Source organism: Larus michahellis, chromosome 7 (assembly GCF_964199755.1).
Source record: "Larus michahellis chromosome 7, bLarMic1.1, whole genome shotgun sequence".
Lineage (NCBI taxonomy): Eukaryota > Metazoa > Chordata > Aves > Charadriiformes > Laridae > Larus > Larus michahellis.
The window spans coordinates 49378109-49398873 of NC_133902.1; the positions used below are offsets into that span (position 1 = coordinate 49378109).

The window sequence follows — 20765 nt, forward strand, 5'->3', positions numbered from 1 at the left end:
ACAAACTGTAGCCTCCATTTCTGAATATCTCTCTTCAAATTCGCTTGAGAAACATATTTCCAGAATATTCTGATGTCTGCAAATTTGGGGGGCCCACCATAATTTTTTTCCTGAGGAGTCTGACCAGTCTGGCTTTTGCTGACTTTATCCACAATGCCAATTACTCAGCATTTCTGAAAATTCATCCCTAGGGGTCTCAAGCTAATACCTAAAATTAGGCATGTCTGAACCATACCCTGTAATCTCCAGCGGTACCGGGGCTCTGAGCTGGTTTCCTCTCTGTTTTGAACTAGCCTCAAGGAGGCTGCCATCGGCCCACAGTTTGATAATTGCACACTTGCAAAGAGACAGTGGCATGTTCCCTGAACTGCCAAAAAGGAAAAGAAGAAATCTTCAAGTGTGTGTGGTCTTGTGGCTTAAGACAGGGACCAAGTAAGCCTTCCCAAGAGCTAATCCCAGCTTTGTCTTTTTTCTGTGATGTTTTCAGCAACCATCCACACCCCTTTCCCATATCTATAATGTTCAGCAACCTCTGAAGGTGAATTTACTAATATTAGCAAGTTCCTTCTCAGAAAATCACATGCTGAATATGTTTTTTTTCTTTTTCAAACTGGCATCTTTTGTTTTCTCTTTCTGAAGTGCCTTAATGCAAACCTTTCTGCTCTCTCCAGGACTTCCTGAGGTACAGTGAAAAAGCTGGTCTGGAGTGCTCTGATATAGAGGTACGTTTTCATGTCCTGGACAATAGTGCTACGTTATCTAATGGCACTTTATATGGAGGAATGAATACCCCAGTATGCCTTTGACAACAGCTGAAGATCCCGCTGGTATTCTAAACGTGGCGTTTCTCTTAAGTCAGAAGTAAAAGCTGAAGGCACAGTCCTGCATTGTAGGTGCACCATCCTCTTAGACATTACCATACGTTTTCAGTGCATGAGGGCCTCGCCATGAATAACTGCTAGCAGTGGTCGTGCTATTGAAGTCCATTATTTGACACTTTGCTTTGAGGAGCCCTCTGATTCCCTTGTAATAATACAACATCCTTTTTCCTTAACAGAAAGCAGTTGAATTAATGTGCCTTGTACCAAAACGTTGCAATGATATGATGAACCTGGGTCGCCTCCAAGGCTTTGAGGTATGCATTTGCATTCTGCTTGTAATAACAACTAGACAAGGAAAAGTATTTTCTCTTTCTATGACTGTCTCTACAATCTGCCCTACTCCAGGCTGTTTATCCAGGGCTTGTTCTTCTCCAGTGCTGAGCTGCATGCTTTGGTGAGGTTTCGAAGGTGGGGTTGGTAACCTCTCACTCTAATCTTGTGACAGTCTATCTATTGTTTCTTCAAAATGCAAGGTCTATAACAGTTTCTGCAAGCTTGAATTACGCTTATATCTATTGCCAGAGCAAAATAAGTGGTGAACCACACTGCTCTGTCTGTTAATAAGGTCACCTGGCATTAATATGTTAGCAGCTCTGAGTTTGGCAACATCCAGGAGGGGACTTGTGAGTTATAACCCCACAGGTTACAGCTTGTGGTTTGTAACTAAGCCAATGTAGGCTTTGGCAGTCCTGGTGAGATGTCTTATCTCCAAAATCAAGTCAAGTTTGTCTTACCATCTTAAGCATCGTAGAGTTCCTGCAAACGGGTAGGTCCTGGGTTTTTTGCACCTTCAGAGGTGTCGTGTCACTGCCTACTGGCTTACGGGGTGATGGAGAGCTCATGACTAGAGGGACTCCAAGGCACTACAATAACAAACTACATAATGGGAACAGTGTTGGAAATTAAGTACAAAACAGTCTACTTAAGACCTCTTGCTTTTGGTTTTATATGCACAATCAGTGGCAATGAGAACAAAGAAAACCTATGTTATTTTCCTTAAACTGAGCTCTTGATTTATGAGATTGCTGCTTTGATAAATTAGAGGGGGTATGTCTCATATGAATTCAGTGCTGCTTGGAAAACTTAGACTGCATGAAACATAGCAGATTGTCTCATGGGGTCATGTTGTAATGTTGGTGCCTTGTCTGCTTCTCAGGGCAAGCTGACAGCTCAAGGCAAGCTGCTGCAGCAGGACACCTTCTACGTGACAGAGCAGGATTCTGGAGTTCAGTCTCGACCGAAGGAGCGTAGGGTGTTTCTCTTTGAGCAAATAGTTATCTTTAGCGAACTCCTTAGAAAAGGATCTTTAACGCCAGGCTACATGTTCAAGAAGAGCATAAAGGTAAGAAATAGAGAGGGAGAGACATACTCGGTTTGATGGTCGCGTAAGGAAATGTTACCAATTTTCTATACTGTGAGACTGGTCCATCCTGTCGTAGGTGGCCAGTAAGTTGCAGAAAACATTTGTATTTACCTTTCAGTGGATCAGAAGCCATTTAAGACCATCTCTAAATAAACCACTGGTGTCTAAATTTACTGGGTAATTTTTACAAGGAGCAGAGCCAGGGCAGGTCCTCTGTCATTCATAGCTCTGAGTTAGCAAATATTGCTGCAAAGCCTGCAGTAGGCAGAGCAAGTCTACAATAGTTGCTTTTAAGCACGATCATAAAAGGTGGGGGAAGTTGTAGTATACGACCAGTCATCTTAGGCCAAACTGTAAGTCAGTATTAAGCCACTATATGACATTACTGGAAATACTCTCCTTTATGGGGGGGAAGGCTCGTAGTACAAATGTGAACGTTGCAAGAAGACAGAACTATTTTGAAAACAAACGAAAACACACACAGTTCTAAAAATGCAGCTGTGAGGAATTATAAAACCAGCTAAACTATAATGAAAGTTTTAAGAAAATAATTTTGAATTTAAATCCTCTTTACAGATTATGGGGTTGGAACTAAAAGTAAAAACTGAAAGTAACCAGGGACAATATTTATTTTTTTGTTTAAGGGGTTTTATGTTTGTTTAACAAATGCAAAGTTAACCTCTGAAATGGTAAGTGAAGGTAAATGAATGCTACACCTCTCCTGCTAGAACAGCCTTTGCTGTGCCTGCAGAAAGAGCAAAGTCACTGGCTTTGTCACGTTTTGATTTCTTGATCATTCAAAGCTGAGAAACCAGTCTGGGATTGATTTCCTTTTCAGAGAGACAGGTTAAAAAGAGATGCAGGAGAATGCATTGTGTTTGCTCTAAATTTTAAATAGTACATTAATATGAAATAGAAGAGAACCATATCAGGTGAAATGATGCATATTAACCATATATAACTAAACTAATCTATGATAAATAGATTCTTTACTGAAATGAAGGTGTCTTCTTGGCTGACAGAAACTGCAGCATTTACTGAAAAGCCCATATCCATTTGCAGTCAGTGTATTTCATAGTTTCCGACCAAATAATAAGCTATAAGGAAAAACCTAAAGCATACAAATAAACAATCATCCTGATTTAAATGATCAGTTTTGATTTTTTTCTTATTGCTGATTTAAATCATTATTAAAGTTGGAGATGGAAATAACATGAATCATTTTTACTTCAGTTTATTGTATGTATAACAATGAGGCTTTTATCTGCAGGAAACAATTCCTGAATTGTATATTGTAGATAAAGAGAGAAAAATAAATCTCTCCTAATGTCAATAAAATTAGCTTGCCTCAAGGGTATGAGTTGCTTTTCTAGTTAAACAGCCTATGAAAGTAACGCTGTTCCCACTGCCTGAGTTTAAAATATTTGTGTGATAATTTTCCAGTCCCTCTTTTCTTCCACTTGGCAAACAGCTTGTTCTTCTGTTGAGTGCCTGCAGCGAGTGTGGGATCCCCTGTGGCTCCATGTGCATCTCCCCCACCGCAGCGTGGAGTCTGTGTGCCGGCAGCTCTCACACCCTGCCTCCCAGCCCCTGCTGCAGCTTCTGGCTGCTTTTGCATTTCTCTCGTGCTTTCCCACAGAGATGAGCTTGCGGCCTGCAATGGAGCAGGACTGTTCCCTAGAGCAGGACCATTCCCCGCCTCTCTGTGTCCTCACCTTGCAGTGGAGCTCAACCTGAGCTGGGTCATTCCCTGGAGAGAGGCACTTTGTCCAAAGGTGTCACACAAACAGGCTGCCTCATCACATGTCTTTCATAACTCTGCCCTAAAAGCGGGCATCTAGAAATTGCATCTGGTCTGAGCTCATGAGCCAGAGTTTGAGGAGGCTTTACACCGTCAGCTAGGACCAAGTTTCTTTGACCTTGGTTCAAGTGCTGGCAAGGTCCTGCTGAGCAGGTTGAACCCATCTTCAGAGCAGTTATCAGGACTGACTAGCCATCTTTGGCTAGCTTTGATACCATCTGCGGTCATGGTTGTCCAGTTCTCTGAGAGAAGTTCTCTGGGAGACACAGGGAGTTTCCCCGCTGGTCACATCCTCCCACACAGCAGAAGGACCTAGCCAGCACTGGAGATCCTATTTCTTTGCTCTGTGTCACAGCCACTGCTGAGCACTGACATCTCTCTGTTAGAGTAAGAAGAGTGTATGACTTCAAATGCAGCTGTTCTGGTTTGTCAAGGAGATGAGGCTCCCAAATATTGTTCTCCAAGGTCTGTCACACTTGCACTATGATAGAAGCTTCATCCTGATGACCTTCATTAGCAAAGAACCCTTCTTTATGCAGTGAGGTAGTTACCATTCAGAAATAGCACATCCCTTCTTGAATACTTCTCAGCTGGATACCTTTCAGACTCTCAAAATATGTAAGTGGGTAGCCTTGGCAAATGCATCTCCCTGAGACACCAATAGCAGGTTAGGGACTCTGACCTACAAGTCTTTTTCATGGAGTCATACAAGGATTGACTTGCTTGCTTTGACTATCAACCAGAGGAGCACGAGCTCAGAACAAGAGGAAGAGCACTGTCCAGGCTCACTGTCTGTCCCTTTCCTTGTCCCCATGTCAGAGGAGATCCTGCCTGTCCCTCCAACTTCACAGGGACCCCCAGAAGAGAAGGAAGAGGCTCCTACCATCTTGAAGTTTAAATGCTGGACAGTATTCAGATGTGGAGTGGATCTCTCCATACCTTGACAGATATTCAGAGCAATTTGAGATAGACTTCTAGAGGGACATCATTACCTTAGTGTTCAGGTCTGTCTACTTTCGATGTGAAGATGCTCTCTCTTTTTCAGAAAGGCTATGCCAACCAGTTCTAGCTGACTATCATAGATATAAGTAGCTCAGGAAAAGTTAAAGGTATGGGTACACCTAAACAGAAGCCTCACAAGGGCTCACAGCAGCCAAAATTGACAACCATGAGATTTCCAGAAAAAATATCTGTGACTACAGTCAGGTGAAGTGATTGCACACCGCTCACAGTGTAATCTGCTAGAAATAAGATTTGTTGGAGCATCAGGAGAGAATTGCTCTTTTTTTTGGTATATCCTTGTGCACAGTTCATTCCATTTTTAAAATACTCTAATTGACTGAGACTTTCTTTCCCATGGAGGATAAGAAATGTAAACACTTATTTAAACTGGAGGAATGATAGACTTTATTAACATCTTAATAGGAACATCTTAACTCTATTTACAGGTTATGGTAAATTTTTAGCACATCAGTCAGGTCTCTGTTACCTTAAAATAGAAGTTGTAATTCAAGACAAGGCAGGCGGATGTCTGGTACATCTGTCAGAGCTTTATTAAGCATCATGTTTAAGCCTAAGATTTATCTCCCTAAATCTAGATGAGGCAAATTCTTGTGATTATGATCTGACAGACTCAATTATTTTCAGGAACTTTTCACAACAATTTTATTCTGATTCTTGAGTAATGTTAACTCATGCTCCATGTAACACATGCTTACCTTGGCTTGTTTCAGATGAACTACCTTATCATTGAAGAAAATGTGGACAATGATCCCTGCAAGTTTGCTCTAATGAGCCGGGAAACATCAGAGAGAGTCATTTTACAGGCAGCTAATCCAGAAATTCAACAAGCTTGGGTACAGGACATCAACCAGGTCCTGGACACACAAAGAGATTTCCTAAATGGTATGTACGTGGTCTTTGCTCTGTTTCCCAAACTGTGACACTAAATGGGATTTAGAATCTTTGTGTCTTTGCTCCCTCTACAAGAAAAACATTCAGCAACTTCTTTTCATAAGGAACATCCCAAGGAGAAAACAAGTCTGCCTGTCATTAAGCACTGGGTCAACTGATATCCACAGAGTACACGGGAAAGAGTCCTCATAATTTACAGCTGGTCTTTGAAAAGAGACCACCTCAGTGACACTGTACAGAGGTCTCTGCCCTGCATGCCAGATCTGCCTGGTGGGAAGGTGAAGAATAGGAGAAGGGCTGGGCAAGCCTGATCTGAACTGCTATGTGGCCTTGGAGCCCACCCTGAGAAGCTGCTGGAGCCCTGTCTTGCATTAAAGACTGCCAGTCATTCTGGCCTGGCTCCATTAGCAGCATCTCCTGGATTGTTTTGGCAGCCTCCCGGCTCCTTGCTTAAATAGGTGGTGGGTCCCTGAGGAGTTGCCCTGCATATATCAGTCAGGTTTATGTTCAGGTCTAAAGTCCCTCTTGTCAATGACGTGTCTCTGGTGGTACTTTTGTGCAAGATCCTTTAAAGTTGCTGGGGTCTCCAGCGCGGTATCACCTGGTGCTTTCCATTCTACTGGGAGATTTTAAATCTAATCCCTTCCCAAAACCACGTTGAAGCCAGGTTGCCGTTGTATCCGCACAGTATCTGTCACTTAGCCAGAACAAGACATATCCCCAGGAACCTCCTGTTCAACGTCACCATGCGCTACAAGCTGAGGACGTGAGGTGGGACAAAGGCTGCCTCACCATCCACCCCCTTACATGTCCAAACTCTGTGGGGCAGCTGCTACCTTCAACAAAAAAGTAAAGAGAGGGCAAGGAAATATCTGGGCTTGTTTCTCTTAGGAACCGTGGGAGCTGTGCATGAACAGGGGCCTTTCCAAACTGTTGGCTTCGCTTTAGGAACAGATTCGGGATGGTTAGAAATAATATTTCAAATTAAAGCTGTGTTTCTAAAAAAAGAACCAAAAGTCACACGTAATCAGCAGAAGTGTGGATTTTGAAAATAGAGAGGAATCAAATTCAGTTAACAATTTTAGCTTGTTCTTGCTCGTGATTGGGTGAGGGCAAGAGGGGGAACCAGGACTGGAGGAAAAATTTTAAAATAGTATCTTTTTGTTTCTTTGTTTGTAAGCAAGAAAGTGGGAATAATTACTTTGGAAGCTTCCACAATTGTTTTGTTCTATTAATTTCAGCTTTTTTATTTTTAATCAAGCTTATATTAGAAAAGAAGTCTATATTTAAAAACTTAATTCATGTTCAATAAGGAATCTTATTTGCTTGAATCAAAATGCTTTGGCTTGGCACAACCTGTTCGCTTGTTTGAGTTCGGGTTTTGGTGTTCTGTTTTGTGGATTTTTTGTTGCAAAATCTGAAGAGGCTCTTTCAGTTCACATCAAAACAAAAGTTTCCTTTTCTTCAACACCAAGATTAATTTTAATTTAGTTTAGTTTTACTTTTGAAAAGTTAACTGGGAAAGGGTTACAAGCAAAAGCTATTTGTGGCAATTCAAAAACTATGGCTGAGCTGAGAAGGGAAATTGTGTTCAACCCATGATTCCAAAACTTGATACTGGATTTTCATGACTTGGAATTGAAAGGGCTTCATACAACCACTGTAAAAATGATTCCTTAAAGAGATTGGTGGGATGAGCAGTCTGAGTTCTCCAGTTTGACCAGTTGGTACCAAAGCTTGCCGGTTTTGTGTCAGTGCAGTTGGCTTTGAATGAGGGCTTATTGGAATAAAAATAACTTCAGTAATGGTTAGCTACAGAAATTGTTTTAAACCTTGTGAGAACTCCGCAGACACTACAGCAGGGGTTTTCTGTCCCTTCCACATCTTTCTTTCTTGTTTTATTTTTGATATATTCCCTCCTGTCCTGCCAGGACTTACTGCCCCATGAGCCCCTTTTTCTACTGAAGCATCTTCAGATCCCCTATTTATCCTGTCTTCTGTGAGGCCAGCAAGGAATTTGGTGGGTTAGGAACATAATCGTCCATATCTCTAAAGCTAGAAGTAAAAATAGATTTATATTAAAACAGAGGCTTAAGGATTTACTTTAAACCTATAAATAAGATCCAAGAAAATGATATTGTATCCAGTAGAGCCTGTCCAGTCCAGAACAATTTAAGTGGCTTTTAGGATGTAATCTTATTGAGACTGACTAATCTTTAAATACGTTCTTTAGCTTTGCATTTCATTAAAGCGGATGTTTTCTGTCTTTAAAATCATATTAAATCCACACTGAGCCAATGCTGCGTAAACTTAATAACAAAATATTCCCTGTGAGTTCTTGCCCAAGCTGCTCTGATTTTCTCTCTTCAGCCGAGAAGCCCTGAAGTGTACAGGGCTACGTACAAAGCATAGTATTTGCATCCACAGTTCATAAATGTAAAACTAGGTGCAGTTACATTGAAATATTCAAGCTTTTTATATTTTTCCTTGGAAAAGCAAAAGCTGCTAAGCTTGAGAAGCAGACTGTGCACCAAATGATTGGCTATAGTGACTGTTCTTTCGTTTGGCTTTAAGAAGCGAGCTGTAAAGAAAATACGTCACTGATGGATATATTTCATAAGAAGAATGCCATTGATCTGTACCTTTTTTTTTTTTTAATCATGTTTTGTGGGGGTTTTTGAGAGAGAAAGAGAGAGCACACAAATACATGGACACTGATTTTTGGCAGAAGCCCATACAAATACTAACAGGTGTTTAACAGGAGGCTGGAAGCCAGGCATCGCTGTGATAGTTAACGGTGGAATTAGTAGTCACAAGTGGACACTCAACTAAATACCCTTTAAAAGCATGGAGTGGGATAGATTGTTTCAAGATAGATAAGTATTCATTCAGGTCTTACTGCTAAAGACCTTGCAGCTTAATCTAGTGTCTATACTAGAAAAATGTCACTGTCAAAAATCACTGTCAAAGTTCTCCCCAACCTTCCTTCTCCTCAGTGGCCGATCTGCAGCAGGACTAAACCATTTTCAGCTGCAGTTGAGGTAAGCGAGTGAAACTGGTAGTTACTGTGGCATAAATACGAATCACTTCTGTCACAAGGGTCACTGCGTAGGTTTTGGAGCCAAGTAATCTTCCAGATCGCTACAGGTCTATGTTTGTGTCCTTTTGAAGAAAATGGTGATCTGGCGTCCTCCTTGCTTTTTTTATTAGTGTCTTATTCTTCAGTATTAAGTGATTTCTTGTTGGAGTAGTCCTGCCTTTCTCAGGAAGGGGAATGCTGGAGAGTATGCTGTGCGGTGCTGCTTGTCTTTCCTTTTCCTCTTGTTGGGAAAGACATTCCTTCTGTTGTGGTTCTCTGTTTGGGCTGATGCTGTGACTTTACGTCCTCCGTCTGCCTCTTGCTAGACTAGTCTCTCTGCATTCCAGTAGGTTTAGTCTGGTGCATGTACACAGTATTAACTGACTATAAATCAACCATTAAAGCCACATGACATGCAAAAACCAAACCCATAGGTCTGGGGATGGTAGTCTGAGCCTAGCAAATCTGTTCCTTTCCCACTCACTGTGAGTCCTAGCCCTGATCCCTTCTCCAAACATAACAAAGTCTTTATTTCTTTACCATCTGGCATTTTTAACCTTCCTTTTCCCAGTGTAAGCTCTCTCCGTGACTATGAAATGTGCACTCTCGCAAGCAGACTTTTTTTAAGGCTTATGAAGCTGTTTAATGTTGCTTGTGGGTATTTTCTGGAGAGGTCTGGACTGCTGGGATTAATGTCTTCATGCCATCTATACCTCCTCACTCGCTGGTCATTTCCAGCAGTTTCCTTGAACCAAAGTAGTTAATGTAGAAAGCACACAGAGAGCCAAGTTGCAGTGCATCGTGTCTGAAGAGTATTTAGAAGTCACACTCTCTTGGGAATACACAAATGAGACTTACGGGTCTTGACCTATGTTTTCTGATGATAGCAAAATTCACTGTGAGCGAGCTGTGCATTGCTTATTCAGGCTTTCATTTATTATGACTACGGGAGGTGATTAATTTGTCTGATTTCAAAGAAAATGAATGCAATTATGTATGCTTTGAATGGCAAATATTTTAGCCCGCTGTGGTGGCTAGAGAAGCTGTTCTTCGCAGTAGCGTGGAGTGCTGTGTTTGGTTCATGCGCAGTACAACATAAAATGCTTGTGTCCTGTTTAGCCGTGAATACGCTGTGTGCTTCCATGGGTGGCATCTCCTGCTCCTGTTTGGTTTGCAACTTAGGTGTCTGTTCCGATTGAATCACCCCGCACACCCTCTGCAGCCCTTTGCAATGTCATTGAAAGCATATAGCTAATTCTTGTCCTCTTTTGCAGCGCTACAGTCTCCCATAGAGTACCAACGCAAAGAAAGTAGCTCAGCCGTGCTGAGGCCCCAGACCGGTAGGGTCCCTCAGCCCAACAGCAGACCCTATTCTTCTGTTCCAGTAGGGTCTGAGAAGCCTTTGAAGGCTACAAGCCGTAACCCATCTCTCCCACCCTTGAAGATATCTACCTCCAACGGCAGCACAGGGTATGAACACTCACAGCCCGGAGACAAGTATGAACAAAGCAAGGTACTGAGCTCATCTGACAAAACATGATCTCATAGCCCATTTCTTATACCAGAGATGATCTGCGAAGTTACCTTTAATTATCAGCTAAGCAGGTCAACATACTGAAGCAATGGTGTAAAACGTGATTTGGGATTAAACAGAGACTGCGAAAGCTCTGGCATCCAGGCGGGTGGCGCTTCAGCTGGGAAATGGAGACAGAGCCTGACCCTGGAGCGCTGGTCTGTGTTTTTCAGGGCACTGTGTTTGCAGACCTGGTGAACTGAATATCCACTCGCTGCACTGCCAGCAGCAATAGTCAGGCTTCTCTAATATGCATTAACCACCCGTTCCTGAAGAGGTCCGCTCTGATGGTATAGAAAAGTTTAGACCTTTTCCCACATAACAGCTCGCAGGGTGCCAGTTGCAGGTTGTAATTTGGGTGCCTGTGCACTGCACACAAACCACCAAAGAGTCAGTAACCATCAGCGGTGTTTGGACCCTGCTGCTGGTGGTGGTTGACCAAAGCCACTTTCCAATATGACCTATATTTAAGATCACGAGATGTGTGAGTATTCATTCATCTTCTAACGCTGAGCCTTTGTTGGTCTTTGCCCCCACGTGGCTCAGCGCAGATCGTTCATCTGTGACACCATACAAATGAGAACATGGCTGGGGCACCGTTGCTAGCAGCTGTGAAATCTAATAGGAAATAGGAGGCTGGTTTGTATCAGATAACTGCCACCTTTCAGATCCTTTAAATCCTTTTCTAACAATGTGAACTTGACGTGTTTTGTGTCTTTTTCCCCTGGTACGGTTAGGCTGGAAATGAAGTGGTGGGATTGCTGCTGGAAAAGGCAGGTTCCTCAGTGCCACCTGCTCACCAGTTTCTGTCGTGTCTGTTTTCACAGGCTGATTTGGGAGGGTGCAATGGGACCTCTTCCATGGTGGTGATTAAAGATTACTATGCACTGAAGGAGGATGAGATCTGTGTGAATCAAGGAGAGGTGGTTCAGATCCTTGCTATCAACCAGCAGAACATGTTCCTGGTGTACCAGCCTGCAAACGACCACTCTCCGGCCGCTGAAGGATGGATCCCCGGCAATATCTTGGCTCCCCTCACTAAATCCACTACAGATAATAGCGACGGAAGCATCAAGTAAGTGCCATGTTGGCTTCGCTGGGAGCACTATGTGGATTTTTTGAGGAAAAAATAAATAAAAAATAAATAAACAAACCCAAATGGTAGGGAATTCCTGCTGATTTTTATCTACAGTGCCATTGGAACAAGATGAGTTGTCAATCCACAGCGTCGGGCAGCCATGGTGGATAGCTCGGGTTTTGCTTATTTTAATTTTGTGGGGTTTTGTTTATATTTTGGAGAGAAATAAAACCATAGACGGTTAAAGATATGTTTTACTTTACACCATTTTACACCAACATGGACCTGCTTGGACTGGACTTATATTTATGTTGTATTAAGTTACTAATCTATATATTGGTTATAACAGCATCTAGCAAAAAAAAACCCCACAAAAAAATCCAGGCCCCGTGTTGGACTGAGGTTCGCTTCTCAAGGAGGAGAGATTTTGTTGTCTGTGGCAATTTCCTTGTACAGCTTGTATCTTTTTTTTTATTATTTTGTTTTGTTTTGTTTTGTTTTGGGGTTTTTTTTTCTGTTTGCAGTAACTTTTGTAATATATTTTTTTGGTTTGCAAGACCCCCATCCAAGTACATTCCTGTATAAAGTATTTTGCACTATTTAAAAAAAAAAAGAAAAGAAACAAACTCATATTGATGAAGTCAGGTTGTGCAATATAATGGATAGTCGCAATGTTCATCATTGTACCTGTAATGTAACTAATTTTAAATGTACTATTTTAAATATGTAAAATAAATTTTCACCATGAGCATGTTTTAAAGAGGTAAAAGAACTAGTTTGACCCTTTTTTGGTTTGGTTTGGTTTGGTTTTGTTTTTTTGTTTATAACATTTTGTTGCTTATTTAACAAATGTGTGGATATATATTTTTCTTTTCTGATTTTTAGAAATTTGTCAGTCTGAAATGACTAATGCAAGAAAGTGGTTTTTTGGTATTAAATACAGAAGGTACAACCCTCTTTTCAGTAATACCTGTTGATTTCTTTTAACATCTAAAATGACTAGATGGTAATGCATGATGTATGCTACAAATTGTGTTATCTTACATGCGTACCTCGAGGCGCAGAATGGAACACGAGGAAAGATTTTGTGACAGATTCACTAAAAATAATAATTTGATCTCTGCCGCGGTTTCAGTTAAGAGAAATGATGGCTTTACCTGTCAGTCAGTACCGACTGCTACTATGAATTGCATGTTAAGCCAAAGGAATTGCTTAGCATGTCTCTTGCACATCCACCACAGCTGTTCCCGGGTTCCTCTCCGACCACGATACGCAACCACTTGCCCTTACATGCATCCACGGCACCGGGCTCCTGGTGAAGACTCTGATTTCACGGCAGCTGTACAGTCAAATTCTGCATCAAATGATGTAGTCGGATGAATTGTGGCCAGGAAGGTGTAACAAAACTGAAAGACGCGTGCATTGCACTTCTCTCTTTGTCACTGCAGTGAGATTTACTGTCTTAAATCATGTTTTCAGACTCAAACAGCTAACCCGACCCCGAAACAAAAAGATGTTTGAATAATAGAAGTCCTGTGGGTAAAAAATGACCTGGAGCTGGTGTTATCTTCAGCCCTGTCTAGTCTAGATCATATTGACTAATTAGTATAATTAATAAAACTGTTTCTTCCGTTGACAAGTACTGTACACAAAAATATGTGGTCAATCCAGTAGTGTTGGCACCGTGTATTGTTCACCGACAGGTCAGGGAGTCCATCAGCTGCGTCCTTGACTCTTACCATATCTTAAAGAAAAACGTAACAGTCCTGAAATGCTGGATAACTTCCCCCGCTCTGCACGTCTAATCTGGACCTCCTCCAGAAACACCCAAATATCAGACAGCACTTATGGCCTGGCCAAGACGTGCGAGGTGCTCTGGTGCTCCTTGTGCTCAAAGATGAGTCCCGTGCCAGCTGTTTGCCGTGGAGACACTAATCCTGGTTGCAAAAACAGTCGATATGACCCAGTTCACTCTTGTGTCAGTGGCAGCCAGCTGTTGGGAGACCGTTAGTTTGCCTTTTTTTTTTTTTAATTTGAGCTATTGTACAGCTCCCATCAGGTGCTGAAGTAGAACTAAAAAACGCTTAGGAATCAGACGTAGTGTTCATGGGGGAGCGTCGGCTGTGTGGGGCGTCCTTTGAGTCCTACCTCGCTAACATACTGCGTTTTATTGGCATCGCAGGTGATCGTTGGATTACAGGCAACTTGCTTTGTAAAATGTGTCAAGGTACTGTAGACATGACATGTGCCAAACGTTGGGCTTAAACATGCAAATCAAATTTGCATGACTTAAAGGTGGGCAGATGCTTTGAACCTGGATCCCAGCTCATCACACTGCTGTTTTGAGAGCTTTCTGCTTTGGACAACATGCCCCTTCCCAGATTCCCCCCCAACCTGTCCACTATTTAAACCAAATGAAATCCATATTAAGAACTGTTTTGGTTTTTTCTTAATTTTTTATGTCTGCTTTGATATGCGATTTCTGTTGTCAACGTGGCATTGCTCTTACAAAGGGTGACGTGATCTGTTATTGGTTTTTTCCAAGAGTAAGGTCATAGGAGCAGTAATGAGGGGTGGAAAGTGTACTGGAAATGGTGGCTGCTGTGATGCCAGCCAAAACCCGCGGACTGACTGATGTCCTCTCTAACTGGATTGGCAAAATCAAATGGAAAATTCTTGGTCTTGAGAGGCACAGAATTCTAGAAAATGACTTATCTCTTGGAAAGTTAATGATGTGGCTCCTATTTGTTGAGCTGTTCATATTCTGAGCAACATGTAGGGAGCAACACCTTGAATTTCTTAATTATTTTCTTTTTATTTGCTCTACTGAGTAATCTATTAAGGCCATTCTCCTGTATTTACATTTGTTTCACTGCTTTTAACCAACAAGACTGAGGACCGAATTGACCTTTTAACTGTAACAAAAATAAAATAAATTTCTATTTGTGGCAATGCAAGACAAAGTCCCTGAAACTAGGTGACCAAGGACTAGTTGCCTGCTTCCATCATGGGCATTTTTTTTCCTGCTCCATGCATTTAAACAGCAAGTGTGGCGCAACATCTGCTTCGCAGAACTGTTTGGTTTGGGTTTTAACTTCAACTCTCATTGCTCAGATGGAGACAGGCATATCGCCAGTGGCTTTCACCTTGTAGGGAATTGCAGTAATCGCAAATGTGGATGCTGGTTCCCCTTTCCAAATCCTTCCTTCCTGCTATGATTTGCTGTTTGATTGCTGCGTTTTTTGGTACAACAGGAAGTCATGTTCATGGCATACCCTGCGCATGAGAAAGCGGGCGGAAAAGGAGAGCAGTGGCAAAAATGAAGCCAATGGGCCACGTAAATCCAAGGATATTCTGGGGAACAAAGTCTCTGTTAAAGTGAGTAAGGCCATCTGAAAGCTGTGTGCTGCTCTCCTGCTTCCCATCCTTTTCACCCCCTATGGCATCCTCTCCTGAGAGAGGGAGGGGGCGGCGACTTTGGGTTTGGTTTTTGTTTTGGTTCAGTTTTCTTTTTTTCCACTTTAGTTATCTTTTTTTTTCTTTTTTTTGTAGTATCCATTTTAGCAGGATTTTTGCATGCAAGATAACATGCAGCCTTTGTTTTTCGTTTTCTTTTTCCTGGCATCCCACATGCAAGTAAGTAATCTTCATTAAAAAAAACAACTCTGTAGATGGTTAAGTAATTGTTCTTAAAATTGGGACAACAGTGATTTCCTGACCTCTGACCTAACCCAACCTGCAGCTCCCTCAGAGCAGGTGCAGCGGTGAGAAAGCCACTGGGTGAACCAATGGCCTTACTGAAGCTAAGGAGTTTTCTTTAGGCCAATATTTCACATCTGAAGATCAGGGGTTCTCAACCTTGAGACGCTTAAGGTTTTTTGGTCTGAGGAGATGGTCTCAATGACCTTTTTCTTTCCTTATTATCAGACAGGGCGGAGATGCTGAGTCTGTCTTGCCAGGAGAGGGTCTCGTGTGTGTCTGTGTGTGTGTGTGTCTGTGCGTCTGTGTCTGTCTCTCTCTCTCTGAGATCTCCCACTATGGAAAAGGTTGAGAACAGTGGGGTTAAGCTCCATCTTCTGCTCTGGGTGCCTGACTGCTCTGCTCCAATTCGGAGGATCCACCCCTATAAACCGACCATGAGGCCTGCTCAGGACTAACCTGGGGCTTTCCCTCCCGACAGAGGCAAGCAAACACTTGTTGTGATTTTGACACAACCAAAGCCCAGCCTTGATTCAGGAAAGCACTTGAGCATGTCCTTCGGATCCACCCCTCTCCAGGAGAGCCCACGATTAAGTGTTTTCCTTTGCAGAGGCTTTCCGTCTTGTAAGCCTAGTGAAACGGCCATGGCATGTGCAAAGGGAGGAACCCTGGCACTGCACCCACTGCGCGGCCGCCCTGCACCCAGCCGGGGAAGGACGGGGCCCGGGGGAAGCAGTTGCTCCAGCATGGTGGCCTCAGTTCTTCCTCCTGTTGCTTCCTCGCTGTTTTTATTACCTGAACGACTTGCGGAATCACTGCCTCTTTGGCAAAAGCATGTCTTTGCCTTTGCTTCCCCTGTTTTGTTGTTGGTTTGGTTTTTGTTTGGTTTTTTAGAGCGTTTTCTGTACTGTTACCCATTTCCATGCTGTTCACAACTCCTGTGCTGCTCTGCCCTGTCTAACCAATCTCTCTTCTAATCTCTTTTTCTCTTTCTTCCTCTTCATGCTGCCAAACAAGGAGACAAACAGCTCAGAGGAATCAGAGTGTGATGACCTTGACCCCAATACTAGCATGGAGGTAGAGACAATCATCCTTGTGATTTTTTTAATTTTTTTTTCCAATAACATGTGCCCGTTTTGAAATGCCTTTGGTGAAACAGGAGCTGGTGGGTCTGTATCGCTCACGGACATAAGTTTCAATTAAGCGTGCGTCACACAAAGCGCCAATTCTGGTTTTGCCAAGCGGTGAACCAGAGTTTGGGCTGCCTTTGTGATGGGAGCAGCGGAGGAAGCTGAGGAACAAGCTCCTGCTGAGCCGCAGGCTGACGTAGCCACCCTCAGTCGCTGTTTCCCACCCGGGACCTCATTCAGTGAACCGATAACGCATGCGTGTCAGCTGCCCATAAACATAGCAGCTTTCTGTATTAAAAACACCTTGTGCCCTGGCAACACGTGCTGAGCTGCTCGTCAGGCTTGTGCTATAAATCGCTGGAGCAAATGCTGTTGCGCCACAACTAGTGCTTTAAATTATCCAGGAGATCAGAAAAGACAATATTTCTTTTTTTTTTTTACCTAGCAGAGTGGGAAATTGCATTTCTATAAAGGTACTGAAGGAGAATGGTAAAACTGGTTGCGTGAAGGTACCCGTATCACAGGCAAGGCTGATGCAGATAGGTGGACCCAAATTGTGATACCTTACACTACGCTTTTTGCAGCGTGAAGCCACCAATCCTAGGCGAGTGACTGGGATGTGCCTTGTTGAGAAAGCCCGAAGGAGCTTAAAATCCCGAGTTATATACCGAGTTCTCCTCAATTAATATCTTGCAGGATCCATTTTTTTCCTGTGTATAGCGACCACACCAACCATTTGTATACATTGTACCAAGGCTGAAAGAGTTTCCTGCTGAAACAGGCAAGGACAAGGTTCAGAGAGACCTAAGCTGTTTTGCAGAGGTGACAAGGCGGGTCACTGGAGGACATCTGTGTGTCCTCGATCTCCGGGATGCTGTTAGCCAGGCTGCACTATAAACACCCCTTGAAAGAAAGATGATCTTCCTCCTGGAGGGAAAAAAAAAGAGGCAGAAGTGTATTGAAATGCACCACCTCATATATTAACCTGAAGGCTCTCTTTTATTTTAATTGTGTTGGCACAAATAAATCCATCTTTGAGAAGGGGATGTGTACTAAAGGAAAGCTTTTGACCCAGCCGACATCCTGGAGATTGAGTGGCGCTTACCACTGAAGCTGCGTTATTCTCAGGAGCGCGTTTGCATTTTCCAAGAGCATTTTGCCAATCACAGGCGACAACGAGATGTATTTGTTACAAGGCAAATTAGAAAGTTGTTGCACATAAGTCTGTGCAAGCTTTAGATCACTGGGAATTGCCCTGGGGAGTAAAACGTCGCTGAGATACAGGTGTAATGTACGGAGCTGGGTGAGAATCGCCGTCCTTTTTGCGCAGGATTTCTGGGTTTTGACTTTGCTCAATAGGAGGAAAACCTGATGTTTTAAAATTGTCAGTGGAAGGTATCTGAGTCCGTACCCTGTCGGCATTTCTAGTCATCTCTGGCATGCTCCACATGGGCCTTTTTGTTTGATTTGGGTCTTTTACCATGGTACAGTCTACTGTTCTTGCCTGCTCCTCAGTTCAGGAGGTAAGAACCTTCCTATTTAAACCAAAAGACACAAATTTGAAGTCTTAGCTATGGTGTGGATGTCCTGTTAGAGGAATAACAATGTGCCCGGTATGAGACTTGATTTACACTCAGAAACCCTGTCCTGCATCTCCCAAGTCACTTACTGGCGGGAGGTGACAGTGCCACTGCACCACCCTGCAGTCCCCAGGAGTCACAGTGTTCCTCATGGCTTGGGAAGCTCAAGTCTGCTTCTGAGCAAAACTCTTTGGGGCTGAGCAAATGTTTGCAATGGCAAAGGGGCAGAAAATAAGAGTACAGTTGTGCATGTGATTTACTAAGGTCACCCTGCCCTGCAAGGAGCAGCATGGCCCTTCATTTCTGCTGGTTTTAGTACATCTGCAGCCCGGAGTGAGTGAGTCTTGTTGGTCTGGCTAAGAAGTACTGGGGGGAGGGATTGCTGATCCCCAGTATAAACTAAACAAAATCATCCAGAGGGAGCAGAGCAAGGGCAGGCTCATCAAATGCTCACGAAGCTCTAGAAGCAGCCATGAGGAAGACTAGTCTGTAAAGGAGGTCTGGGGTATTCACTACTGGAAGCCACAGTTGTTCTCTCTTTCCCTTCATTATGAGTGTTTTAGTGCTCCTTTTCAAACGTGTTATGAGAAATTAACTGTATTAAGGCCTTGAGAGCTAAAGTCTTTTCTCATTAAAACGGAGGCAAGGCAAGGTACTTCCACCGCCAGAGCCTAGCTGAGGGCTTTCTCAGGTCTTCAGGCATTGTGCCCTAGGCTTAAATAATTGCTAAACAGCTGCGCTACCCCTCCGCCCCAGCCTGTCTGTGCGGTGAAAATCAGCATCTCACCTGGTTTTCCTTTCCCTACTCCACACGGCACATCCCATCGGAGCCACTGGTGAGCTCCCAAGTGAGCTGGGGGCAGGACAACTAGCCACCCGAGGAGGAGGAAAACCTTGCCCTCACCCATAACTCAGCTCATGATGGATTTTATAGGCCCTGGGAGTGCTGGTAGGAGAGCTGTGACCTGGCCATCAACATTTAGAGGTGATGATGCCTCACCTGTGTTGTTAAGGCGGAGTCGTCTGTAGCTATAATTACAGCCAGGTAATAACAGGGAAGTCACCTGGCTTCTCTTATAGGACTGTCACTCCTGACGTCCCTCTTCCTCCCATCGTGCATGAGAACATGCATCTGGTGCTGGAATAGAGAGAGCAGTCTCGAAATGCAAAGCAGCAGTATTAATTACTTGGAAATGTCGGGACAATTTACCTCCAGCCTACTCACCGCACAAGTCATCGGTAAGCTGGTTGTTGCATCCATGAAATCCCGTGTGGTCTTTCAGATCTAGCTTTGCTTGCTGTTTATCAATTACCACATATCTGTTCAGGAGAATCCAGATTTCCGAAGCACTTTGCCTTTGTTTCAAGGGGAAACATAGACAGGAAGAGATGTGGAAAACATATATAGTGAGAGCAGGAAACTGAAATTCTGGGTGACTGTTTAAAAGAGCTAAAATGCCATTACTGTGGTTTTGCCCACACAGGGACGTGCTGGCCCTGGAGAACTTTCCATTCATTGTAACTTTGACTAGAAATAATACCTTTTGCTGGATGTTTCTTTTCTCTTTGTTTATTAATATGTAATGAAAGTGCATAAGGATGGAAATGAAATTTGATATTTTTTTTCCCCCTGGTTTTCTGCTTTGTGCTGTTGTTTCACAAAACAGAAGGTGCAAAGTCACCTGTTCGTTTGGCACGTGAGGGTAGAAGCAGGCACTTAGAGAGCATGTGTAGCCACGTGAGGGATAGGAGTAACCTATATTTAAGGAAGATCGATGACTCCCTTTCCACATGTCTGTAGCTAATTGCACAGGGACGGGCAACTCCACTTCTGGGAAGAAGGTGTATGCCCGTGTGAATCAGTAAATATCATCCACACCCAAGTCTGGGGTCCTGGACAATGACACAACTAATTGTCCTACAAGTCTCTGTCGTAACATCTTGTGGGGGTTTCGATATTGCTGAAGGGGTCATAAGTCAACTGCGCAGATCCCGTCGGGCTACCGCTCTTGTCTGAGTGAATGTCCTTCCAGCAGTCAGAAGACCTCACTGATCTAAACCTCACTAAATTCAGCAGCAGCTCTTCAGGCTTTGGGGTGGACCTCACATGTAGGGATCTGAGATGGCTCCAGACATCTTGTTTGGCACAGCGTGACTCCAACTGCAGTGTGTTACAAGTACTCCTGACCAACACACAATTGTCACCACGTGTCTAGCGTTTGTTCCACTTTCTTAGCCGTGCGAAGGAGAGATGAAGTCCAGGCCCACCCCAAGTCAGCGGAAGTGCCATCATTAGATTAGTGAGCTGGGCTGTTGCCGAGGTACTTAAATTGGGCTTCATAATCTGTTTTGTTCAGTTATGACATTTTAGCATGTTAAGAACTACTCAGAGACACTTAGAGCAAGATAAGCACTAGGAAATATCCTGCAGGGAAGAATATTGTGTTAGCACCCCCACAGTCCAAGTGGTTGAGTAAGTAATGGTTTGGTGGATACAGCACTGGCTCTAAGTCAACACTCAGCTCAGGCCAAGAATTCCCAAGTGCTTTAAGCAAATTCCTTCACCCCCTGCCTTGAATTGTCCTTCTCCAGAGCAGATCTAACACACTCTTTTGGCGAGATCTCGTACAATACTGGTAAGAAAGCCTTTCCTGGCCTGTTACCACA

General features: G+C 43.3%; 1 protein-coding gene across 13 annotated transcripts in view; it reads left to right on the forward strand.

Annotated features, from left to right (window-relative positions):
- The window catches only part of KALRN (kalirin RhoGEF kinase), a 522320-nt gene that overhangs the window by 482276 nt on the left and 19279 nt on the right, over positions 1 to 20765 (forward strand). For 8 of the 13 annotated variants that reach the window (XM_074595384.1, XM_074595388.1, XM_074595385.1 and 5 more), the window contains 8 exons: positions 672 to 722; positions 1058 to 1135; positions 2038 to 2223; positions 5779 to 5950; positions 10313 to 10551; positions 11439 to 11686; positions 14944 to 15067; positions 16406 to 16465. In XM_074595384.1, coding sequence (XP_074451485.1) covers positions 672 to 722; positions 1058 to 1135; positions 2038 to 2223; positions 5779 to 5950; positions 10313 to 10551; positions 11439 to 11686; positions 14944 to 15067; positions 16406 to 16465 — 1158 coding nt within the window. Of the gene's footprint in view, positions 1 to 671; positions 723 to 1057; positions 1136 to 2037; positions 2224 to 5778; positions 5951 to 10312; positions 10552 to 11438; positions 12528 to 12574; positions 12636 to 14943; positions 15068 to 15735; positions 15886 to 16405; positions 16466 to 20765 lie in introns of those variants that run through there. The other 5 variants (XM_074595391.1, XM_074595392.1, XM_074595393.1 and 2 more) reach the window with 5 other exon arrangements.